General features: G+C 36.5%; 1 protein-coding gene across 2 annotated transcripts in view; it reads left to right on the forward strand.

Moving 5' to 3' along the window:
• Positions 1-24105, forward strand: part of kdm5c (lysine (K)-specific demethylase 5C) — a 39695-nt gene that overhangs the window by 2645 nt on the left and 12945 nt on the right. Inside the window, exons 3-18 of one of the 2 annotated variants that reach the window (XM_056463136.1) lie at positions 4306-4383; positions 4493-4615; positions 6599-6769; positions 7409-7543; positions 10552-10608; positions 12242-12362; positions 13126-13355; positions 16677-16835; positions 17053-17172; positions 17274-17432; positions 17631-17812; positions 19282-19444; positions 19773-19892; positions 20059-20253; positions 22616-22797; positions 23616-23740. In XM_056463136.1, coding sequence (XP_056319111.1) covers positions 4306-4383; positions 4493-4615; positions 6599-6769; positions 7409-7543; positions 10552-10608; positions 12242-12362; positions 13126-13355; positions 16677-16835; positions 17053-17172; positions 17274-17432; positions 17631-17812; positions 19282-19444; positions 19773-19892; positions 20059-20253; positions 22616-22797; positions 23616-23740 — 2320 coding nt within the window. The remainder of the gene's footprint in view (positions 1-4305; positions 4384-4492; positions 4616-6598; positions 6770-7408; positions 7544-10551; positions 10609-12241; positions 12363-13125; positions 13356-16676; positions 16836-17052; positions 17173-17273; positions 17433-17630; positions 17813-19281; positions 19445-19772; positions 19893-20058; positions 20254-22615; positions 22798-23615; positions 23741-24105) is intronic. The other variant, XM_056463137.1, reaches the window with a different exon arrangement.

Raw genomic sequence — 24105 nt, forward strand, 5'->3', positions numbered from 1 at the left:
AATTTACCTACCATCATGTTATTCTATTAAGTCTGACATCATCCAATGCAGATTTGGGTCCCAACCGCTCTGTCAAACTATATGAAGAGGCTGGTACTAATGAATGTTTACAGAGCTCTGTACATATACTTTTGAAAATCATGATCACACATATTAATGCCTATTTAATAATGAAAATATCAGATGGCCAGAATTGACTACTTTTTTGTAAATGGGGTATATGCAGAGCTAGTGTTTCTTCCTCTACTGGTAAACTTCCAGTGAACGGTTAGTGTGACTTATTTCCATTTTATACGGTTCCTTTTACAGCATCAATGTTGTAATGTAATTAAAATATAATCAGTTAAATAGACTTTGGCATTCATTTTGTTGCTCAAGCAAAAAACAAGATGAAAAGCCGTTTACACGCATGCGTCCATCAGGATTAGCAGGCTGGCGCGTAACCTCCATTAAATATACTAGGGTAAAATAAATGTTCATGTTTTAGAGACATGGCGGGGAAAACTGTAATTTAATGCAGTGCTTCTTATACAGTCTGATATATCGGATGTATCGCTGATAAAATCGCTGATTTTTAAAGAAAACAGACCTTAAACGCGCTAATTTTGTAGTGCCACAAAGTTCACCAGAAGCGCTTGACTCAGGTTACTGACAAATTAAAAGTCCTTCCGCATGTCGACGCAATAGCCTAGTGGTTAGCGCACCGACATATTTTGCAATAGCACGTCAGGGCATCCCGAGTTTGAATCCCGGCTTGAGTACATTTCCCTACCCTACCCCCCTCTTTCTCTCTCTCTCCAACTTCGCTTCCTGTCTCAATACTGTCCTATCTAATAAAGGCAAAAAAGGGCAAAAATAAATCTTAAAAAAAAAAAGTCTTTCCGCATTCTTCCACTGTCCGCATATACTCTATTTGTAAAATGTTGGTGTCTATGATGCAGCTAGTTCAGAAACCGTATGATTTTGTTAGAGATTCACTTTAATATGACCTAAAAGTAGTCATAAACAACAATTTTCTCAATTCAAATGAGTAGCTGCATGGCTCCTGAAGCAGTTTTCATGTGTCATGACTTAACTAGTGGATTTCAAACCTGATTTTCCTAGCAGTCTTATACCCAATGGAAGTCTTTTATCTCTTTTTAAAAAGTGTAAATGGTGGATTAACATTCACCACATGATCACTAATCAGATGTGCCATTATTTGTGACTTTAGGTGGTTTCTAAAACAAAATCTGTCAGTGTTGTTTTCATTTTCTCATCTTCATCGCTTTACATTTTCGGGGTTGTAACTCCCTGTCATCTGAAGGCAGAAGTCATTGACTGAGTGATTAACAGCTGATATTAACCAATCCATTCGCGTTCAGTTCTAGAGCAGTTGGCCAATCGGAAGAGCTTGAATGCAGGGCAAGCATTGCGGGCTTTGTTTACTGCAGAAAGCTGACATGACAACTGTTTGAAACTATTCCTGTTTGCCGTGCTTTGCGTTTTAGTTGCAAAAAAATGTATTCTGCATGAATGTCTCCTAAAACATTTTGCAGTGAAAACCGGTCACACAGCAACAATTTTATGCACTTGCACAAATGCTCTCAAATATATTTTGAGGTCGCATGGATCAGGTTGATCACACAGATTGTGCTTTTTGCAATGAGGTGCCTTCTCTGAAAGGTTTTCTAATGCTGTGTTCACACCAGACGCGGATGAAGCATCAGGTGCGAGTGATTTACACGTTAAGTCAATGCAAAGATCTGAATAGACATCCTGCGGTGCAATACACGCGAATGAGGCTCGAATCCTGAGCAGCTACTGTGATGGTCATGGAAGAGTGGAGAACATGAGACTGATTCCTGTGATGCTCCAGAGACAGACGAGTCTTCGCTGAGGCCAGCTTCCAGCCTCCGCCACTGAGACTGCAGCTCTGCACAAGACGTTTGGCCAGCGGAGAAATTAAAATGGTCGTGCCCAACTGAGCCTGGTTTCTCTCAAGGTTTTTTTTCTTCACTTCCGCCATTAGTGAAGTTTTTTTTTCCCTCTCCGCTGTCGCCACTGGCTTGCATGGTTCGGGATCTGTAGAGCTGCGCATCGTTGGATTTGCCCTTCAATATTTGGACTCTCAGTAGTGATTATTAAACCACACTGAACTGAGCTAAACTGAACTGAACTTAAACACTACAAACTGAACTACACTGTTCCTATTTACTGTGACCTTTTATGTGAAGCTGCTTTGACACAATCTACATTGTATAAGCGCTATACAAATAAAGATGAATTGAATTGAATTGAGTTTGAAAATCTGAACTTCAGCAGACATTTGCGCTGCGTTAACCAATCAGGAGCTTTCTCTTGTAGGGGTGTAATTATGACATAGCGCCTGTTGTTAATGTCCCAAGGGGAAATCCTCTTGCAGACACCGGACAACAGTTCATCAAACTGGGCTCGGCTCAGTCTGAAGCACTGCTAAAAGCCTCCTTCATCCAGATATAGTTTCTGGAGAAGTTGATGAACTCACAGAGCTGGGTGCACTTCTGAAAGGCTCTAGTGGACTCTGAATGAACATCCGCTGTGTAAAGCGCATAAAGCACAGCTACTCTTTCAATAAAATCCATGCTGGCCATTTAGCAACAACACTAGAGTCACCTGGCAGACAGAACCCTTGCCTGCCCATGATGCGAATGCGAGTCTATTGTGAAGTGAATTTGACGCGCGATTGAAGAGAGTAAACTTTATTCTAAACTCCAGTCTATTTATGTGCGAATAGCGCAATTTATTTGCATGTTCCGAGTCTGGTGTGAACACAGCATAATGGTCGAGGGCGTTTTGCGTGCTGCTTATGTGCCTTGCACTCCTTGTGTTTTTTGCAGTTGCGCACTGTGCGCCTGCAGCTGAAAAAAACGCACCATGTTAGTCCCATCTGTAATAATTGTCAGATCAAATTAGAGGCAGGGTTTCTGTAGAGGTGACAGCAGTGTTTGTGATGTCAAAATATGCTATAAACTATGCAGACGTTTAAAGATGGAGAGACTAATGTTGCACGGTTTACCGGTACTTCAGTAGCACCGCGATACTATGGCTCCAAAACAATGGCAGTGCCACTGTAGTTTGTAAACAGTAGTATCGTCATTAATGATTCTACTGTATGTTGCTTGTGGAAAAGACACTAAAATGCTCAAACTTTTGTGCCAACAAATTATCAGTAGACCACTTTATTTTACTTTCATTTTAACTGGATGGCATGATCAATTATTTATTTATTTTATTATTGCAATAACAAGAGTCACAGCACATACAAAAAAAGCAGAGAAAGTCTGTACAACAACATTTCCCTTATTTTCAATAATAAGGAAATATAAAAGATAGTAATTCTGACAATTTGCTTTATTTCATAGATTTGAGTTATGAATTATTACAGTATTGTGATGCTAGGTATTGTGATACTTCAGCTGGTATAGTATCGTGGCCTGAATTGATAGTATCGTGACAACCCTAGGAGAGACTAGTGGTCACTGTTTCAGTTTATCCAGAGTTGTATTACATCACAAATTGATTCAGTGGTTGTCTAGTGCAGCACACACACTTTTTTTGCTGTCAACAAAAATAGGCAGTGCGGTGTGCCTCACATTCTTAGAGCAGAAATTTGTGTTCTGTGTGGTCAGCTCCCTAAAATGGTTTAATTACCAGCATTTTTAAAAATATTACATTTTGTGTTTGACAGAATGTTCTTCTTGGTTGATCTAAACCTTAAAGGTTGTGATGTTTTGAAAATAATCGAACTTTGTAAGTTAGGGGCCATTGACGTGACACAGTTTTCAGCTAAAAAATGAAAAACTGTATGTGTCTTTCCCTGTTCATTTACACAAGATTAGTGGCGTTTTGTGACTTGAAAATGCTTCAATTCGACAAAGTTAAAAAGTGGATGTTTTTGAAAGCCCCACCATTGTCATGTCCATGTTAACACCCGAACACAAGAGTCTTTGAAACGTTATATCACGCATGTGGGAAGTACATGTTTAGGGAGGTGTAGATTTAAAGGCAAACACCAAAAAGTACACAAAAGTGGCTGAGTGCATAGTAGTAGTGTTGTTGCTCATTTGCTAGTTCTTCATCAACAAAATGTGGATTTACCTCACCTTACAACCAGCAGCGAAGATGCATCTCTGACAAAATTCTACATGCACACCAGCACAGAGCCACTGACTGCACATCATTACTGTCCTAGTTACCAAATACTGGCCTTGCAAATTTTCCCATTTTTGGCTGCATCATTGTTGTGTAAACATGACCTCAAGCTGACTTTTTTTTTTCTTCCAGGACTGGCAGCCACCATTTGCTGTGGAGGTGGACAATTTTCATTTCACACCCCGTATTCAGAGGCTCAATGAGCTGGAGGTCAGAGCTGCTTCCTGCTGAAATCCTCACACACCCGTCTAACTCCATGAAGCATGACCCCCATGATCTTATGTTGACTAAGCACTTTAATACATCTGTTTGTTCTCAGGCTGAGACACGAGTAAAGCTGAATTATCTAGACAGAATTGCCAAGTTCTGGGAGATCCAGGGATCCTCTCTGAAGATCCCCAATTTAGAGCGACGTATTCTGGATCTGTTCAGCTTGGCCAAGGTGAATGCTGCACTCTTTTTCTAGAATTTACAATGTGTTTTTTTTTTTTAATATTACCTTTCATGGAATGTGCAATGAAACTGTCTGTGAATATATGTTTTAGGGTTGCTAAGTTTATATCAAAGAACACAATAAATGGCCTTGGTTTAAAAAAAGAATATTTTCTGAACTGCCGAAATAAGTTTCCAGTAATTCTAGTTTCACTTCCATAACCGATTTATATAAATCTGTTAGAAATTTGCATAATGTGACCCAGTGGTCTTAATTAGCTTCCCACAAACAACATCTGCTTTTAACGCACCCTCAAACTGTTTTATTGGTTCATCTGTCGACACCATTTCGAGAAGAATTTATACTTAAGACAAAACTTTTATTGTTGCGGGACTTATTTTCTTAAAGTATTGTCCCATTACAGTCATTGAAGCTGAACAATGAATTTCTTGCTTTGTAGCAGCAGTGTAATGAGAATTTGCAAAGAAGAAGAATTTCATTTTTGTCACATTTTTGCATCAATCCCTGGTTCATTTCCAACCCTGTCATGGACATACACTTGTTAATGCCAATTGATCAAGAGGAATTACATAATTTTAGCTTTACTACAAAAATAAAACTTTACTATAAAGTAGGGCTGCACAATATAAGGTTTTAGCATCGATATCGCAATGTTCGCATCTGCGATAGTCGCATCTCAATGTTGAGTCTGAATTATAGTTGTGCTACACAGTTGTATTTAATCACTGTATGTATACAGACTTTATATGATTTATGTAAAAAGTATTTTTTTTACTTTGTAGTCCAAATATCTACATTTCAAATCGAAAACAAGATTATTTACATAGCCCACTGGGAAATGTTGCTTGTTTTAGGGAAAAACTCTTGATTTCTTCTGACAGTGAAAACAAAACACACTTTTTTATTTATTTAAAATTATTTTTTATTACTTGCTCTAAGAAGTTTTGATATTTGGACTATAAACGAGACAAAACAAAGCAGAAAAAGCATTTTTTTGTATTGTGATTATTTAATTTCTACACCTGAATACTGTTAGACTCCCCAGAAAACCACAATATTTATCACAGAAATAGAAAATAGCACTATCAGATTTTTTCAATATCTTGCAGCCCAACTACATATTGTACAGGACCGTACCTCTCGGTGAAAACGTGCCATTTCTGCTGGAATCCTGCCTGCATTGGAGGTTCAGGCTGATAAACCAGTTCTTCTAACTTTTCTTCATAGGGCTCAGACTCGAATACTAAGATTAGTGATGGTTTCAAAGCTTTGAAAATATATAAAATATTTGAATCTGCTATTGAACCAATTATTGCTTCACAAAGACCATTTCAAACAGTTTAAAATGACCTTGAAAATGTTTTCCATGCTCTGAATCACCGTTTTAAAACAAAAAGATTCTTAAATTCTTAAAGGATTCAAAGCTTCAAGTAGCAGTTTAAAAGCAGCCATATCTAGCTAATATCCATGGTGTCTGGCCTTTGTAGAGTATAATGCTGTGGATTGGGTAAGCCAAGCCAAGTTTAAATTATGACACATACTATTAGTGGAAGACCGATGGACTGGGCCATCTGATTAATCAGAGTAGGTCCATGAAATGGTTTCGAGTTGCTTGATATTCTGTGAAATATATATATATATATAAATATATATATATAAATATATATATATATATATATATATATATATATATATATATATATATATATATATATATATATATATATATATATATATATATATATATATTTTTTTTTTTTTTTTTTTTTTAATTCCAAAACAAAATAAGGGCAGTTCTAAGTAATCTAGTCACTGTAATTCAGCAGACCTGATGATAGTAAAACAAGATGGTAGATGGTTAGCAGGACTCAAATTGATGTTCATGTAAACATCTTAACTGTTTCATGGATCTATACTGAAAATACGTTAATTCGAGTGCATAACTCACACATTTTATGACCTGTGTGGCAGATTGTCACAGAGGAAGGTGGCTTTGAGTCGGTGAGTAAGGAAAGACGCTGGGCACGTGTGGCACAGAAACTTGGTTATCCTCCTGGAAAAAACATTGGCTCTCTCTTGCGGTCCCACTATGAGAGGATTGTGTATCCATTTGAGTTGTTCCAGTCTGGAGCCAGTTTACCGGTATAGTATTTGATCTTGTTTTATTTTACTTTATTTTTACTTTATACACTTAATGAATTTAAATGCACACAATTGTTTCAGTATAATACATTTTCAATTGCAATTTAATAATGTGATAAAACCATCAGGTATATACATAAAATTGAATCTTATGCTTTTAGTATAAACTTTGAGTAAATGCATAAATGTACATCACAGTACTTTTTTGTACAAAGAAATGCAATTGCTGTGTGTTAGATAAACACGGTTGTGAAACAAAGTACATTTTGTACAGCCATTAAAATAAATATTGATCAACCTTTTGAAATTTAACTATGTATTATCTATATATGTATATCATAACATGAATTAGGATTAATAAACTGTTTAAAATTAGAATTACAAAGGAGACTCATAGACTTGTTTTTTAATCTGAATATGCTTGTTATGTGTGCGCGGTAATTTTCTTTGGAACAATTGAATGTGTTTGAATATGAAACATTAATTTAAAATGGTGTATGTTTACACAATTTTGATTATTTCATTAAATAGAAAATATAAGTTGGTGATTTGGTTATAAATAGTTTTAGAAAAATCACACAATTGTAGTAAGTTGCACAGTCCTTACTGTGAGATGACATGACTGTTCTACTTATCTAGCCACGTAAACCCAGGCAATATGACAGTGATGAGGTAGACCGAGAATACAAACCCCACTCCATTCCTTTGCGTCAATCAGTGCCACCATCCAAGATGAGCAGCTATGGACGAAGGGCCAATCGCCTTCAACCTGAGGTGAGTGACATTACCACTGATTTAAAAAAAAAATAATAATAATTATTAAATATTTTATTAGACTGAAAAAGAATAGTGATGACAAAGGGTTGTGTAATATTTGCAAATGTAAGTTATGTGTAAAAATCAATGTTTACATGTTATTTGTCCTAAAATGCCACTAAACTGGTCCAAAATCAGCCAGTCTAAGCCTGATTTTGAGTAAATATAATAGATACATACTGATAGTTTTGACCCTTGCTTTAAATTGCTGTATAGCTGGCCAGCGTTAACGGATCCATCCAAGTATTTGCTTTGTTTTAGCGCTTTTGGATTAGCATTGACCATGCTCTCAGGCATTTCCCAGCATGCTTCGCTCCCTGTGCAGTTAAAAGAAAAAAGAGGAAAAAAAACATGTCCATCTTTTCTTCATCTCTCTCTCTTTCTATCACTCTCTGCTTTTCATTTGTTGTGCATTTGTCTATTTAAAATATTGACCATAAATAAACCTAAAAGTTTCATTACATATTCAATTCCTAACCCAGTCATTTCCCACAATTTATTTTGCAAGTGTTTGGCTTTTTAATTTGCCTTTCCATTAATTTAGCTTGGTTAATGGATTCACAGCATTAGCAATGATAAACGTATCTGTAGTATGATATAACCACAAATATCTTCATAGTTTCCAGAGTTGGAGAAAAACCTTCTGTTGTCTCTTTACCAATGGTTGTCCGTTCTATGAACAATAACATTTAGTAAACTACCAGGAAAATGTTTGGACACACTTGACTGAACTAAATGATGATTATTTTTCTTATACATGAATACTTGATATTTTATGTGTGAATATTTGAAACATGTATTGTTGACAAATAATAATTGTGCACAAAAATGTTCCAATCAGAGATGCATCTTAAATTGGTACTTCATCCCAAAATGCATCTGAGCAAGATGGTTGAGACAATGGCTAAAGTGTGCAGCGCTGATAAGAATTGAAATGTAGTTTGCATTTTAAAGATGCTATAGAATAGAGGTCTGCGTGGGACTCATTTTTTAGTCCCTCTCCTGCCCAGTTATATTCCCACATCCTACTGTTCCCATTGTATATTCAGCCTTTGTTCACACGCTGCCCGCTTAGAATGATTTTCTATCCAACCATTCCCACTAAATTTAGATCTGGTTTCCAAAATCTCACATTTAAATTAAGCACTACCACAAAAAATATATCTGATAAGATATCTGATAAAACTGTAGGTTGTGCAAGGATTGTAGGCTAAATGTTTTGTTTTCCCTTTTGATATGAAACATGAGTGCCGCCTTAAACCAGGTACCCTTAAAAGGGTAAAACTTTGAGGTATTATCACATCGTGCAAATGGTAATTTTTTTTTCTCATTTGCTTCTATGACGCATGAATAAGACTTCCATACATTAAACTTGCCTGATGTGGGTTTCCTAACAATAAACTGACCGTTTTCTAATGCAAGCTGAAGGACAGCACATCTTCACTTTCCTTTACCATGTTGGTCAAGCCTGCTCTGAGGGCCGTTATGCAGATAATGTATGCACAGACTGCGTGTAAAAAAAATGCATGTGCAGAAAGCACTGGTCATGCGTTCATCATGTGTAACATTTGTGAGCACTGGCTATACCGGTGCTCAATAAGAATAAGAATGAGGAAATCACAGATATGCTGTTCCAAAATGATGTCGGGACTCGGGACACTATATTGTTAGCCCGCCTGCTCTCATTCAAATTACACCAGAGTTACCGACTGCTGCTGTGTTTTATTCTGAAATTTATTCAGAATGCAGACCTCTACCATAGAATGCTTTGATTCAATAAGTTAAATATTACTCTGATGTCTACATATGTAGAAGTGTTTTATATTTCTCATTTATAAACAGAAATTACCCTTAGAATGATGAGCTCCATTTTGACCTTAATTGGAACAGTTATGAATATTAATGAGCTCTGCTCTGACTCTTAAGCTCTCTCTCACTTCAGCGCACAAACACATGTTGCATGATGCAAAATAATCGTATTCCATTTTTCAAATTTTAACAAATTGAGAAGTTGTCATATCTTTTCGAGATAATGTTTATTTTATAAAAGAGTGAGTGGGCGATATTTAAGCCACTAGATAAAACAAATTTTTTCCTATTTTGTGTTGTGGATAAAATATAGGCTAAATTGTAATTATGCTTAACAAACTGGTCCGACAGATATGTATTTTGAAGCTTAAATGCATAGGAAAACACAGGCAGTTTTGGTGTATGCACATACCGCCATTCAGCATCTGTCTCACGGTTATAGTATGCTTAATGTAAGCTTAGAAAAATTCAAATTAAGGGGATAAAATATTCATTGTTGTAATCTCACAAGGAAATGTTGTAACCAATTTTAACAGTCGGGTGTGCATTTTAATGATGCCATGTGCAACAAAACTGTCCGTGTTTTACACTTATGGTGTTTACACGAGAACGTGGAAACAATGGTTTAAAGCTAACGGTATGTCATTTCTGTTTACTGACATTGTATTATTCAGCTATGCTTCAGTACATCCGAATTTGTATTATATCGCACCTTTAAGATGATTTAATGATCAGATTCCTATACATCTATTTGTGTTATTTCATAAAAAAGGATGTGAAGCTGTGTCCAAACTTTTCTCTGGTATCTTACATAACATATGAACATAATGCTGTTTGTCAAGTTATTTTAAATCTATGGAGAAACTGATGAACAGATGTGATCTGTTGAACAATCATGTGCAATTACGACAAATAAATCAAACTGCTTCAACTGAACGGTTGTGCAGTTTCACACTGATACATGATTACTTTTAATTTTTTTTATCTTAATGACATTTAACATTTAAGTGTTTTAACACACCTAAAGGAAATTACACATTTTTAGGAGGCTACAGTCCCTGGATTGGCTCTGTCCTGTCGCACATGGTTGTTGTTTTTTCCCCCCTTCTGTCTCTCTCTGGAGTCCATTTTGTTTTGGTTATTGTCTCCCCATGCAGGGTCCAGAGGATCCAACTCACCACCCTCTTACAACTGGCTCTCAACACATCTCCTCGGTACTGCCTCGCTCTCTCTAGCTCTCTTTCTTTCCTTCCCTCTATTCTTTCTTTTTCTTCTTATCCCTCACTTTCTTACTCTCTCTAACAATCTCTCATGCTCTCAAAAAACCCTTGTTCGAGCTCTTGCTGTTGTTCACGCTTAGCTGGGTGTCTGATTTCACGTAGATGCTCTGGTTTCTCATCTTTCAGCTCTTGCTTTTGCTTATTGCTTTGTGCATTCATCCCCTCTTCTTCAGTGTCTGTCGTTCAACTAATACATGCCAGTTTGCTTGTCTTGCCACACTTTTAGCAATGCTGGCTTGCTCACATTTCCTCTTTGGTGGTGGTGGACTGCTTGCCCATTTTTGGGCAGCAAATAACTTCCTATCTATAATATGCTATAATACGATGTCACTGCTGTTCTCTTTTTGCCTTGTTCATATTGTTTATTTTGTCGAAAGTCAGAAGGTAGGTGTTTGCTTCATGAGGAGAGCAAAGCTTTGGTTTTGAGAGTAGAAAGATTTCAGTCAATGTTAAGCTGGCTGTTATGCTCATTCAGTTCTCCAAGCTTTAGCATTTAGCAATTCAGACTGGTTAAAAATATATTTTCACAGATTTTTACTGGTGATTTGGAAATTAAGCAATGTGATTAGATAAGTATCAGTAAGTAAATTGAAGATTAAATAAAGATTTAGCATTGTCACTTAGGTTTTCATGAAAGTAGGTAAATATTTCTATATGTTGGTAACTATTGCTGTTCATATTCATTATGTTGATGCAGTTTTTTTGACAGATTTTGATAGTATTATTTTATGGATTACACATTTTGATTGTGCTCTGAGGTAGGGATTGTGTGGTTAATATAATCTTTCTTCTGATTAATTATTTATAAACTATTAATACATAATTTCAATGTGAAATTTAAAATGAGAGATATTTGTTAAATATTATGTTTAATAAGGTGTCTTCTGTAAACTTTGTTAAATATTTATCATTGACTAAATTGAAAGATCTTATTTGAGAATAAACTGTTATAATTGTAATTTTTGTACTGAATATATATTACCAACGTTGTCATGACTATAGACAAAACTGCTGATATAGCATTAAAACACAAATAAACTGAACAAAATATTTATTAAATATAAAGACTTTATTACACTTTAAAAGCATTTAGTACATTGCTTAATGACAGACTTTACCATCTAGCTTTACCATTCAGTATTAGGAGTACATGAATGCATAATTGCTTTCCCCCTCTTGAAAGCAGTCAGACTTGGCACAAAACTAACTTCATGCATGTTTGCTCTTGCTTTAACAGTCTGCAGTACTGTCTCGGCCATTTTTGCTTTAGATAAATCTGTGGTTTTTCAGTGATGTGATTTGAGCATGAAAATATTTTACGATAAATTAGGAAAAGATGGGGTGCGTGGATGATTACACCAACCTCTCTGATGCTTTACCACAGTGAAAAGAACTACTCTAGTTCCTCATGGCAAAAGCTTTGTTTAGTGTAATGGAAGTTACATTCCATCCTAGACAAGCTTTATCTTGTGGCTTTTTAAATCTATGGGAAAGAAAAAAACATCTGTGATGTATCGTCATCCTTGTCCCTGTAGTTCACTTACAGTCTTTCACTTGCGCCCATTAGCCGGAGCCTACAGAAGAAGACATTGAGAAGAACCCTGAGCTGAAAAAGCTACAGATCTATGGGGCTGGACCTAAAATGATGGGCCTTGGTCTTGTGCCTCGAGACAAGACGCGGAAGAAAGGTTTGTGTCTGCATTTTTAATGCTATTGGTGTTCATAAAAGATATAGTGATTGCTATACCAGGGCTATTAATCATGGAACTGGAGAACCAGCATTCTCCAATGTTGAGTTTCAACACACTTGTTTAAAAGTCCAGCCTGAAAACGTTGCTGTCCTGAGCAGTCTTGCTACTTGTCCAAAATGCAGTGACCCGTCTTCTGATTGGGACAAAAAAAGAGGAAGCATATTACTCCAATCATATGAGCTTTATACTGGCTGGCTGTTCATTTCAGAGTCTAAAATGTTACATTTATTTATTGATTTTTCTTATTTCTAAATGGTACGACTCAGTGAGCTACTGATTTTGTTTCAGCCTACCAGATCCCTTCAGTTTTTCAATCAGGATCTGTTGTGTATACCCAAATTGAGAATTAAATGTACTGGAGATTTGTTTTGCTTTCTGTATTGTTGCTCCCAGGCTTTGGAACGCCTTCCCAGTGTCAATAAGACATGTGCATTCCACCAGTATCTATAAGTCTAGATTAAAACCTTTTTTTTTTTTTTTTTGTTAAAGGCATTCGGCTCCTAGGAGGTCTGTTTCTGGGCTTGTTTGTTGTAGTCCTGTTTATGGTTTCCCTTTCTGTTTATTTGTTTTACAGCACATTGGCTGATGAAAGTTACAAATTTTGATAGATAAATAACATTTTTATTGTCATTAAATAATGAATTTGTTCTTGTGACCAATGAACATTTTAGACTTTTCCTGTATTGTACATTTTCTCCAGATGATCTGCCGCAGACTGTAATCGTGCGGGACAGTGCTGTGAAGGATGAACCTGGAGAGACAGCGGTCACAAAATCAGATCCAGACATTCCACCGCCACCCCCAAATCTCACCATTAAGGAGGATGTTGATGATGACAAAAGTCACATAGACAAATCTAATGATCCCAGTGATGAGCCTTGCACTAAGATGACCATGAGACTCCGACGCAACCTCAATAATCCACAGTTTGTAAGTTGAGACGTTTAAACTTAAGAGTTGACTTCTAAAGTGGCATTCAATTTTATCAGTAACTATTCATTTGCAACTTGATTTAGTCTGAGTAAAATAAAAATTACATTATAATTCTGCTATCATTTAATTGTTTTTTACACTTCATAACACTACACTACATAACATAAGGCTATAGAAGTCAATGGCTGTTTTTCCCCAAAAACATTCTTCAGAAAAACTCATGTTCAGCAGAAAAAATAAGTTTAAAACAGATTAAATTCAGTACATGGTTGATGTTAACACCAGAAAGGACTAACTGAGCCTTCATAAGTTGTCACATTAAAGTTTGATTATGCAGCAATTTGATTGGACAAAAAGGGTAAAACAGGATAAAGCACAATGATGCGGCACTGATAAAATGAGCAGTTGCTCCATGTTTTACATTTCTGCGCATAGAGGTCATGTTTTGATCTATATGTCTCACGCATTCACGTGATGCAAGTGCGCAGGTCAGAGTTCACCAAGCTTGAACTTTGGTATGCAGCGACATGCAAAACTTGAAACACAAGCTTGTGTTAGGGGTCTGGCACATTCGCATTCATATGAATGGAAGTCAATGAGGTGAAAAGTGCCTTTAGGGCTGATAACACTGAATGTGTGTTGCAGTAAGATGCACTTTTATAATTTAAAATAAATACATTTTTATATTGGTGATGAGCATTTTGTGTGCTGCTTATGTGCTACAAGAGCCTCAAATTTTTGCCACCTGCTATGCATCACAGTTTTGCGCAAGCACTCTCAAGCCTGGTTGAAGCGATTGCTAGTTCAATTGTGTGCGCACAGCCAATGTGACGTCATTGTGGTGTTAGCAGAGATTCGTTTTGGGTGCGCGCGACATTATTTCAGCTGGTGGAGCACACAAAATTTTTTTAAGACTTGAGTGAACAGTTCGCACAGCAACGCGTTGAATATGAATCGCTTTGAATAATTTTTGTCTGAAATGGGTATGATTGTATACACATCTTTATGATCTGTCCATGCGTAATCACAGAGACGACTAGAAATTGCAGCAGCAGTGGGAAAAAAGACATTTTTGTTAAGTTTAGAAAAACTTGAGGGATAAGTTTGTTAAAACCAAAAAAAGAGGCCATGGCAAAAGTTGATGCCCATGTGGTTTTAATACACAATTACAGAATATGTTTTTCCACCATTTATAGGTTTGATACTGATGTATATATTACAATTTTAATTTTACAACAATTTAATAGTTACACAACTGAAATGAAGTAACATTATTTCTTTGATGACTGGAAAAGAATATTTGAACCTTTCGGTTTACAATATACTGGTGGCCTATTTTTCTAGGCTTTATTGGTGATGATGGTCAGGAATGTTGGACCATTTTTGTCTATTATCATATAAGTAGAGAACACACTAGCCAGACAGTAATGTATGAATTGTTGAGTGGGCTAAATCTATTAAAAAAGTTAGTATTTTTTAGTAAGTGAACTTTTTTTGGCTTTTATTCTTGCCATAATAAAAAATATATATATTTGTAGAGCAACATATGTTCTGTTGTCATTGATATTTAACTATAACAGTTAGAACTGTCCGAGATATGAACAAAAGCAAGTGATGCATCAAAGTTTGATTAAAAAAAAAAATCTGGAATGGTTATAAAAATCTTTATAATCATTAAAATAAATTATAAAAAATAATAAAAATAATTAGCTATTATACAGTATAATATGATGTAGTTCCGGAAACTTCCTACTTCTCTGTTTATACGTCTGACTTTACGTTGTTTTAAAGGATATCACAGCGGCGAACACGTCAACTATAAAAGCCTCATCCATTTCATGAGATGCGTGTGCAGTAAGCGGAGGTCTGCGATGCAGCGCCAGGCGAAAGTATAAATCAGCCTTTAAATGGAAAAGTGCCTGATGTCACCCGCTCCGGCACAAAGGCAGTCAATTCAGTGGTTGTCTAGCAACACAAAAAGCACAGTGCACTGCCCTTTTCTGAAGTCAACCAAAATGGACATTGTTGTATACCTCACAATTTCAGACTTGAAAAGCATGCACAATGTTATGTTCATAAATTTGTGTGATAGTCACTAAAAATGCCCCCAAACATAACGATGGTTACTGACAAAGAACAGTTTCATAAACATCTGACGAACAGCCTCCATGAAAAATGCTACCACAGTGCGTCATGTCTTTGTTTTCTATTTGTTGCCGACTGACACTGAATGGCCCTTATGATGTCCGCAAACTCGTAAAACAGATGTTCTGTGACTAGAGGCATACTCACACATTGTACAGTTGCCCATCTCCCCCGACTGCCCGCACTCACATTGCATTCGGGCCTGAGCATGCTTACATCATCGATGATGTGCTGTTCTGTAAGAAGCGCTCTCGCTCAGCTCAGTGGAGATTTCTTTATATCAATTTAGTCGTTTAGGATGGAATGAGACACAGTGCTGCAGGAATTAGGAGGTTTGCTAAAGGTACAGCTGTCGTGCAGTGAGGGGTTTGCGTCTTTACTAATCTACGACAGTTTGCATTCATTGAGTAAGAATGATTAATAAATCCTTATGAAATAGTCCCTTAAAAGTCACGTCTCGTCTTCAATTTCGGGCTCAGGGGCGCTTTGCACTCTCACTACAAGCGTACAGCACCAAAGCCCAAGTGAACCGCGCTCTGGCACACCTCTTCCAACCGGGCCAGGGCCGGCCAACTGAACCACGCCTGAGCCCGATTTAGAGCGTGCTCACTTCTTAAACAATCCGGGAAACGGGCCTTGGTGCGGTTCGGATAGCATAGTGAGAGTGCACCCTAGGTCGACTCAAAGGTATTTAGTAGCTAAGTCAAAGCCCCTTCCCCAGAAAAGTTTGCTTTGGTGAGCTGTTACGAACTGACAAAATTACCTCAAAAAGAATCCAGTTTAGTAAAATTACATAATTATGTAGTTTCAGTTTATTCTTTGATTTAGTTTGAAGTATAACAGGACCATTGTCACCTTTTTTTCATTGTGTGGAGACAAAAAATAATGTTATACTCATTGTAGATGTAGTAAGTATTGCTTCCTCCACTTTAGAATGAAATACAAATGATAATGATTATGCAAATCAGATTGCTATGATTAGGGCTCATTAAAACACTTTATGTAAGTTATTTACACCTTGTTTTTGTGACAGACATGATTTTTTATTTTTTAGACCAATTCTACTCTGTCTGACCCTGATATTAATTCAAGGGAAACCAACATGTTTAATATTGCTTGCCTCAAAATGATGAGTGGACACATTTTGCACAGGCTAACTGAATTCTCTGTCAGGTGGACTCGTTTGTGTGTCGAATGTGTGGACGCGGGGATGAGGACGAGAAGTTGATGCTCTGTGATGGATGTGATGATAATTACCACACATTCTGCCTGATACCTCCACTCACAGACCCACCCAAGGGCAACTGGCGCTGTCCCAAATGCATAGCAGAGGTGAGGGAGACCTGCCAAGGAAATATTCTTGCATCATGCTGTTGTTATAAAAGATGTGTTTGTTGGAAATCACTTTTGTATGTGGGACCTTTAGGTAACTATTAGTTGTCTATGTTTATTGACTGGGAAATGCATAAATATTGAAATACTTTATATAGCATGATTAAAAAATGTTCAATCTAGTGATTAATTATAAATGTGTGTTTTGTTTGTGTAGGAGTGTAAGAAGCCATCAGAAGCATTCGGCTTCGAACAGGCCACAAGAGAGTACACGTTACAGAGCTTCGGTGAAATGGCCGACACTTTCAAAGCAGACTACTTCAACATGCCTGTCCATGTGAGTGCTTTCCTGCCCTTTAATCCGTCTTGTGATCCCACAGATGCACTTTACATGTATGAATCACACTGCGTTTGTTCTTTGTGGGTTTTTTTTTTTAGATGGTACCCACAGAGTTGGTTGAAAAGGAGTTTTGGAGGTTGGTTAGCAGTATTGAAGAAGATGTAACTGTAGAATATGGTGCCGATATTCACTCAAAAGAATTTGGTAGTGGTTTTCCTGTCAACAATGGCAAGAGACACTTAACAGAGGAGGAAGAGGTTAGTTACTCTTATTTTCCGTTTTCAGACTTGCACGTTTTGAGTGATAAACTGAAAAAAGAAACGTAGACAAGCAACTTCTTTTTAAACTGCTACTCTGCTAATTTTGAAGTGCTTCTTTGATCCTCACTTTTTATTTAAAAGCATCTGCTTAATGAATAAATGTTAATGAACTCCTCTATCTTGTTTTTGTTGCAGAATTATGCCCGCAGCGGCTGGAACCTGAATGTTATGCCAGTGTTGGAACAGTCGTTGTTGTGCCACATCAATGCAGATATCTCTGGCATGAAGGTGCCATGGCTATATGTGGGCATGGTGTTCTCTGCTTTCTGTTGGCACATAGAGGACCACTGGAGTTACTCCATCAATTATTTACACTGGTAATACATGAGCTTTTATGTTAATATTCTTTGTAGTATTTATCTGGAACTCGTTTTCCTTTTTAATCCTCAGCTGATCACATGCCTGCATTTTACATCTGGTTTTAAGATGCATTTTTATTAATCCAAAGTGAACAATTCTTAGTACCAGTGTAAATAGAGTTTAAATGTTTTGCCCGTGACGTGCTGTTATAGGCCTTCCTATGGCACTAGCCATGCCAAGTTTGTTGCTTTTGATTTTCAGAGAAAGCAAAAGCTGATAAAATGTGTAGCTTCAATGCAAAGTAAGTTGCTTTAGATAAAAGCATCTGCCAATTGCATAAATGTAAAGGCACATCAAAATAAGACTTTGATATTTATACCAAAACCCACAGATTAGGCTCAAAATCATAGTTGCCATCAACATCCTTTTCATTTTATAAATAATTTAAATGATTAATTAAGATTAATTAATTAAGATCATTATTAAATCACTATTACTTATTATTTTCACACACTTGATATTTTGGTTAGATTACTTTAGCCAGTCTACGCTTCCTGGCAAAAGTCTTGTTGTCGATCCCAATTGTAAGAGCAACAAATAATAACTTGACTTCTAGTTGATCATTACCCAAGTACCCAAAAAATTAACCCACATGGACTCAGAGTTTTCACAGAAATCGGTGAAGTATGGTGAAGGAAAAATCATGGTTTGGGGTTACATTCAGTATGGGGGTGTGCGAGAGATCTGCAGAGTGGATGGCAACATTAATAGCATGAGGTATCGAGACATTTGTGCTGCCCATTACATTACAAACCACAGGAGAGGGCAAATTCTTCAGCAAGATAGCGCTCCGCAAACGCTAGCCTCAAAGATCCTGAAAGCAAAGAAGGTCAAGGTGCTCCAGGATTGGCCAGCCCAGTCACCAGAACGAACATTGTTGAGCGCATCTGAGGTAAGATGGAGGAGGCATTGAAGATGAATCCAAAGAGTCTTGATGAACTCTGAGAGTCCTGCAAGAACGCTTTCTTTGACATTCCAGATGACTGTTAATAAGATATTTGAGTCATTGCAGAGATGTATGGATGCAGTCGTCCAAGCTCATAGGAGTCATACACTATTCATTCTTTTTTCACTGCACCATGATTTTATATTCTATACTATTCATTATTTCTGTTACGAGACAATACTTTTGTCTAAGCAAAGTCAAACCTTACTGTCCTAATTAAATATTTAAAAATCAAGGCATGATCATATTTTATTTTAGTAAAATAAGCATAATCTAGAGACCTTTGCCTTTCATATAAGCCACTACTCATACCAAATGATCAACTAGAAGTCAAGTTATTATTTGTTGTTCCTAAAACTTGGATAGGCGACAAGACTTTTGGCAGGTAGTGCATATTTGAAAAGATCTTCTTGTAATACCTTACGCTTTGTGTGCTGCTTTTGTAGATTTAAGTAAATTCTGATGTATTCTCTATTTCAGGGGTGAGCCCAAAACATGGTATGGAGTTCCAAGTTCAGCTGCTGAGAAGTTGGAGGAGGTGATGAAGAAACTCACACCCGAGCTATTTGAGTTCCAGCCAGACCTGCTCCACCAGCTAGTCACCATCATGAACCCAAATATACTCATGAATCATGGAGTGCCGGTTTGTAACACTAACTTGCAATTTTCATTAGTGCACTTAAGATAATCCTGTGTTAAGCCATTGCTGTTTTAAAAATCCCAAATAGGGCCTGAATGAAAGCGCCCAATTAAATTAAGTAAATTTGATTGCGCTGGTTTATGATGTGTTGTTAAAAAATGCATAATATGTGCCCTAAAATAAATATATAAAAACATATATTGTTTTTTTAGAAGCTTATTTATTTTAAAATACAATTATTGCTTATAGTTTAAGTGTAATGAGACAACAATATGTGTTCTATATGTAAGTGGATTTGTTGGTGGGTCATAATTCATTTGTTGATTGACAGGTGGTTCGGACAAATCAGTGTGCTGGGGAGTTTGTCATCACCTTTCCACGAGCTTACCACAGCGGTTTTAATCAGGGATATAACTTTGCCGAAGCAGTCAACTTCTGCACTGCCGACTGGGTAAAAAATAAATACATGCTTAGACATACTTTCATTTACTTCTATAATGTGAGTGTAAACTAATGTGTGTAATAGTTACCTCTGTCTTTGAAGTGGTGCATGTTTGAAGTTTTGAAGACCTTGTTGTGATATAATGTGTCTGTTGCTTTTCCTGTTTCTGTTCTAGTTGCCCACAGGGCGCTCTTGTATTGAGCATTACCGGCAGCTGAGGCGCTACTGTGTGTTCTCTCAAGAGGAACTCACCTGCAAGATGGCGGCCTGCCCAGAAAAGCTGGATCTAAACCTGGCAGCCGCCACACACAGGGAGATGTTCATCATAGTGCAGGAAGAGAGGAAACTACGCAAAAGCCTACTGGAAAGGGTAAGAGGACTAAAAATGACCATAAATGAGTAAAGTTTCATGTACTGTGTATAAAATTTGTGAAGTAGAAATCAAAGCTAAAGAGAGCATCATGGTTATCAAAAAATCTTTTTTTTTTTTTTTCATTTTATTTACCTTCTTTTGTTGAAGTTGTCAAATAACTCTTTATAATCATTCATAATTAGGGATGCAATGATTATAGATTTTAGTTGTAGGATATTAGTCCGAGGAATAATCACAGTTTCATGGTTATCACAGTTATTATGCATTTATTCATTTCAAATCACTACTAGTTTAGAAAATCACATGAAAACTCCTTATATTTGAATGTGTTTATTACTGCTCAGTAACTAAATAATCAAGCACCAAATAATAATAAACTTAAGTTATAATTTTACACTGAAAATAAATGACAGAGCAATGAATAAATAAATAAAAATAAGAATAAATATATTTAATGTAAATTTAAGCGTCATATTAGCTAAGTATTTCCCTTTTAAAGAGAACAATTGTAGTCTGAAAGGTACTTTTGATCAACTATATTACAAATTTATTTTCTTGTTGTATTTTTTTCTATTTGGAGTAGAAATGCATATGTTTCATACAAAGTATGAAGAAGAATGGTCAGTTCTTGTCACGTGACTCGCATCATTCTTTCGACTAGGTGCACCTGGAAACAGTGAGCACATCGTTCCATGCGCGCACTGCTTGCGAATCACTCCCAGCATGCACGCAAGAAAAGAAATAACGAACTTGTGTGTGCAAAAGACACAACATGTTAATAGGACCTTAGTTAATGGCCTTAGCCTTAGTTACCTTAGCTTGGAACTTTAAAGTAGCGCACAGTTGTTATAACTTTGTTTATTTGCAGCATTTTTGTTCCGTCCAGACACACGTTGTTGGGTAGCCCTTATGATTAATCAATCGTAGTTAATAGTGAAATCGATTAATCATTACATTCCTATTCATAATAACTAACCTACCAAAAAGGCAAAGTTGCCGTTTTGCTCTGTTTCCAGTACATTATTTTTTGCAGCCCACCATATCAAAACTTACCGCCCCAAAGAGATTTTCCAAAAGCCTTTTGGCATTGTTGAATGAACACTGTGTGTTTCTAAATCAAAATGCAGCATTGTAGTTTAATATGAATGTGTTTTAGAAGAAAAAGTTTCACAAAAGTTTAATTTCCATTTAGACAGCTCAAGCAGTCTAAACCCATATATAGTTTTAAAAAAATATGGACATTTAATTTTTTTTAACAAATATCTGTACACTATATGTATAATATTGGTTAAGTTTCAAATACATTTGCATGGTCTTGTCTCATGTGACATTCTCTGTGTGGGGTAAAAAGCAGTTTCAGCTCAGTCTCTCCTTTACTTTCATTGATTGTAATTCAGGAAAAAATTTCTAACTGCATAGGTAAAATACTATGAGTGCTAATTTGTACTATTCTTATAACCTTGTGAGGACACTAGTGTTTTTAATATGTTCACATAGATTGCAAGAGAACAGCTAGCTTTTCATGTGGTGAATTCAGGTGCTCTTATTTCTGCACTTCCTGGCTGTCTTTATTTTTGGAAACTCACTTTGACAAATATGTCAAAGCAGAAAGTCTGTTATTATCAAAATGCCTAATATGTAACCTGTTGAATTTGCTGTATTTTACTTAAAAAAAAAAAAAGTCAAGAAGATGTTTGTCAGTGACACTCTCAGCTGAATTTACAATTGGGTTTTTTGCTATATAGACTAACTTTATTTGAGTCAAGCTGGAATAATGGGTTTACAAAAAACAATTCTGACAGCTGACCCACAGTACTCTTCAGTTTTTACCATAGATTGTTTTTTTTTTACCAAGTTTATTTTATATATATATAGAGAGAGAGAGAGAGAGAGAGAGAGAGAGAGAGATCTATCTATCTATCTATCCTTGGTACACACATGCTCTCATATTACTTTAGCAAAGTAGTGTTGAAGTCTAAATAATTGTTACACAGATTTAAATCTAAACTACATGGATACATATTTTACAATATGCTGTAATTTGAATGTGCATTTTTTTTCTTATTTACTACGTATACATAGATATTACATGAAACATTAGGTCATAAATATTTCCTTGAAAGTCAGGAAAAAGTAATGGATTTTTACAAGTAAAAATGTGTACAAATACTGTACATTTATATTTCCCACGGGAGTAGTGCCATCATATACAGTGCAAATCTGTCGGCAACACTGTGCTCTACTGTCTTTTTCTTTTACAGTTGCTTTTTTGCTCAAAACTACCATAATCTACAAACACACACAAATTGACTTCCATAAATTAAGTTCCTGCCTTTTGTTCTGTGGTGTTATCTCTCAGGGCATCAAGGAAGCTGAAAGGGAGGCCTTTGAGTTGCTGCCTGATGATGAAAGGCAGTGTGACAAATGTAAGACCACCTGCTTCCTCTCAGCCCTGGCATGTTCGAACTGCCAGGAGCGTCTCGTATGCCTCTATCATGCCCAGGACCTCTGCTCTTGCCCGAGTGAAAAACTCTACCTCAGGTAAAATAGTACTCTTTCTTGCTGTAGATATTTAGACCTAATTCACTAATTGATGCAGGTTTTATTGGGTTTGTTAGCTCTGTCTGTTTGTGCGTATAAGGCTTGTATTTACGCACTATACATACTGAATCTGAACTCATTAGTTGTAGATTGTCTTAGAGTGATTTTCCACATTTGACACACCTGTTGGTGCAGTGTGAATTAGCTTTTAGGCATCATTTACATGATTCAAGTGACCCAATTTAGATTTTTTTTCTTTGTGTGTGGCACAGATTGGATATGACAGGTTTATGTGTAAGATGAAAAAAAAAAAGCATGTGGATTACGATTGGTTTCAAACCTTATTTATATATGGAATTAAATCTGATATGAATCAGATAAATGCATTTGTGTCTGCCGTATAAGCATAGAGGTGACGTATTACCTTAATAATGCAAGTTGTACATCATTGGAAAAGTGACTGATGAATTGTCAACTCAGGCGGACACCAAGCAACCTACTATTTCAGAGGCACAATGGAGGAATAAGGCTCAACCCAATGGAGTCATGCTAAAGTTTTATATTTTGCTGATGTTTACAAATCATACAGGATGCAAAAGCTTCCTCATTCATTGCAAATTGCACAGTTGTAAGCATAAGCTTTTCAGGGTCAGTACGTGTACTTTCAATTGTTTTGTGTGTAGTGTAAAAGCTGATATCGATTACTTAAAAAAAAAAGTGAGATGGTAAATAAAAAAATTAATTAAATAATAAACATCAGATCTGGCAGCAAGACCTTAGTGTTCTGAAGTAAGTGTTGTATGTACTTCTATATGCAGGTATCGTTATACTCTGGATGAACTATTGGCTATGTTGCATCGGCTAAAAGTTCGCGCTGAGTCTTTTGACTCTTGGGCCAACCGTGTGAAGGAAGCCCTAGAGCAGGATGAAGGCAACAAAATAGGTAACTGTATTTCTTTACGTCAGTGGTTCTCAATGATGTTCCTGAAGCCCCTCCCTCATGAACTGCACAATTTACATCTCTTTGTTTCATGCAATAATTTCAGCTTCGGGAGAAGGGGTGCACAAACTTGGTTCTGGAGGGCAACTGTACTGCAGAGTTTAGCTCTAACCCTTAATTAGACATGCGTGAACCAGCTAATCAAGCTCTAAACATGGCAGTTTGTTCATGTTTTATGTTGTTGAAACGATCGTTTGCTCCTTTGTTTTTTTCCGGCTTCTCCTTTGTTTTTTCGCACTTCACTCTCACGTTTGCCCGCTTCTGAAAGGATTGGGTGTCAGAAGCACTTCAATAATCACGCGCACGTT

Source organism: Danio aesculapii, chromosome 8, assembly GCF_903798145.1.
Source record: "Danio aesculapii chromosome 8, fDanAes4.1, whole genome shotgun sequence".
Taxonomy (NCBI): Eukaryota; Metazoa; Chordata; class Actinopteri; order Cypriniformes; family Danionidae; genus Danio; species Danio aesculapii.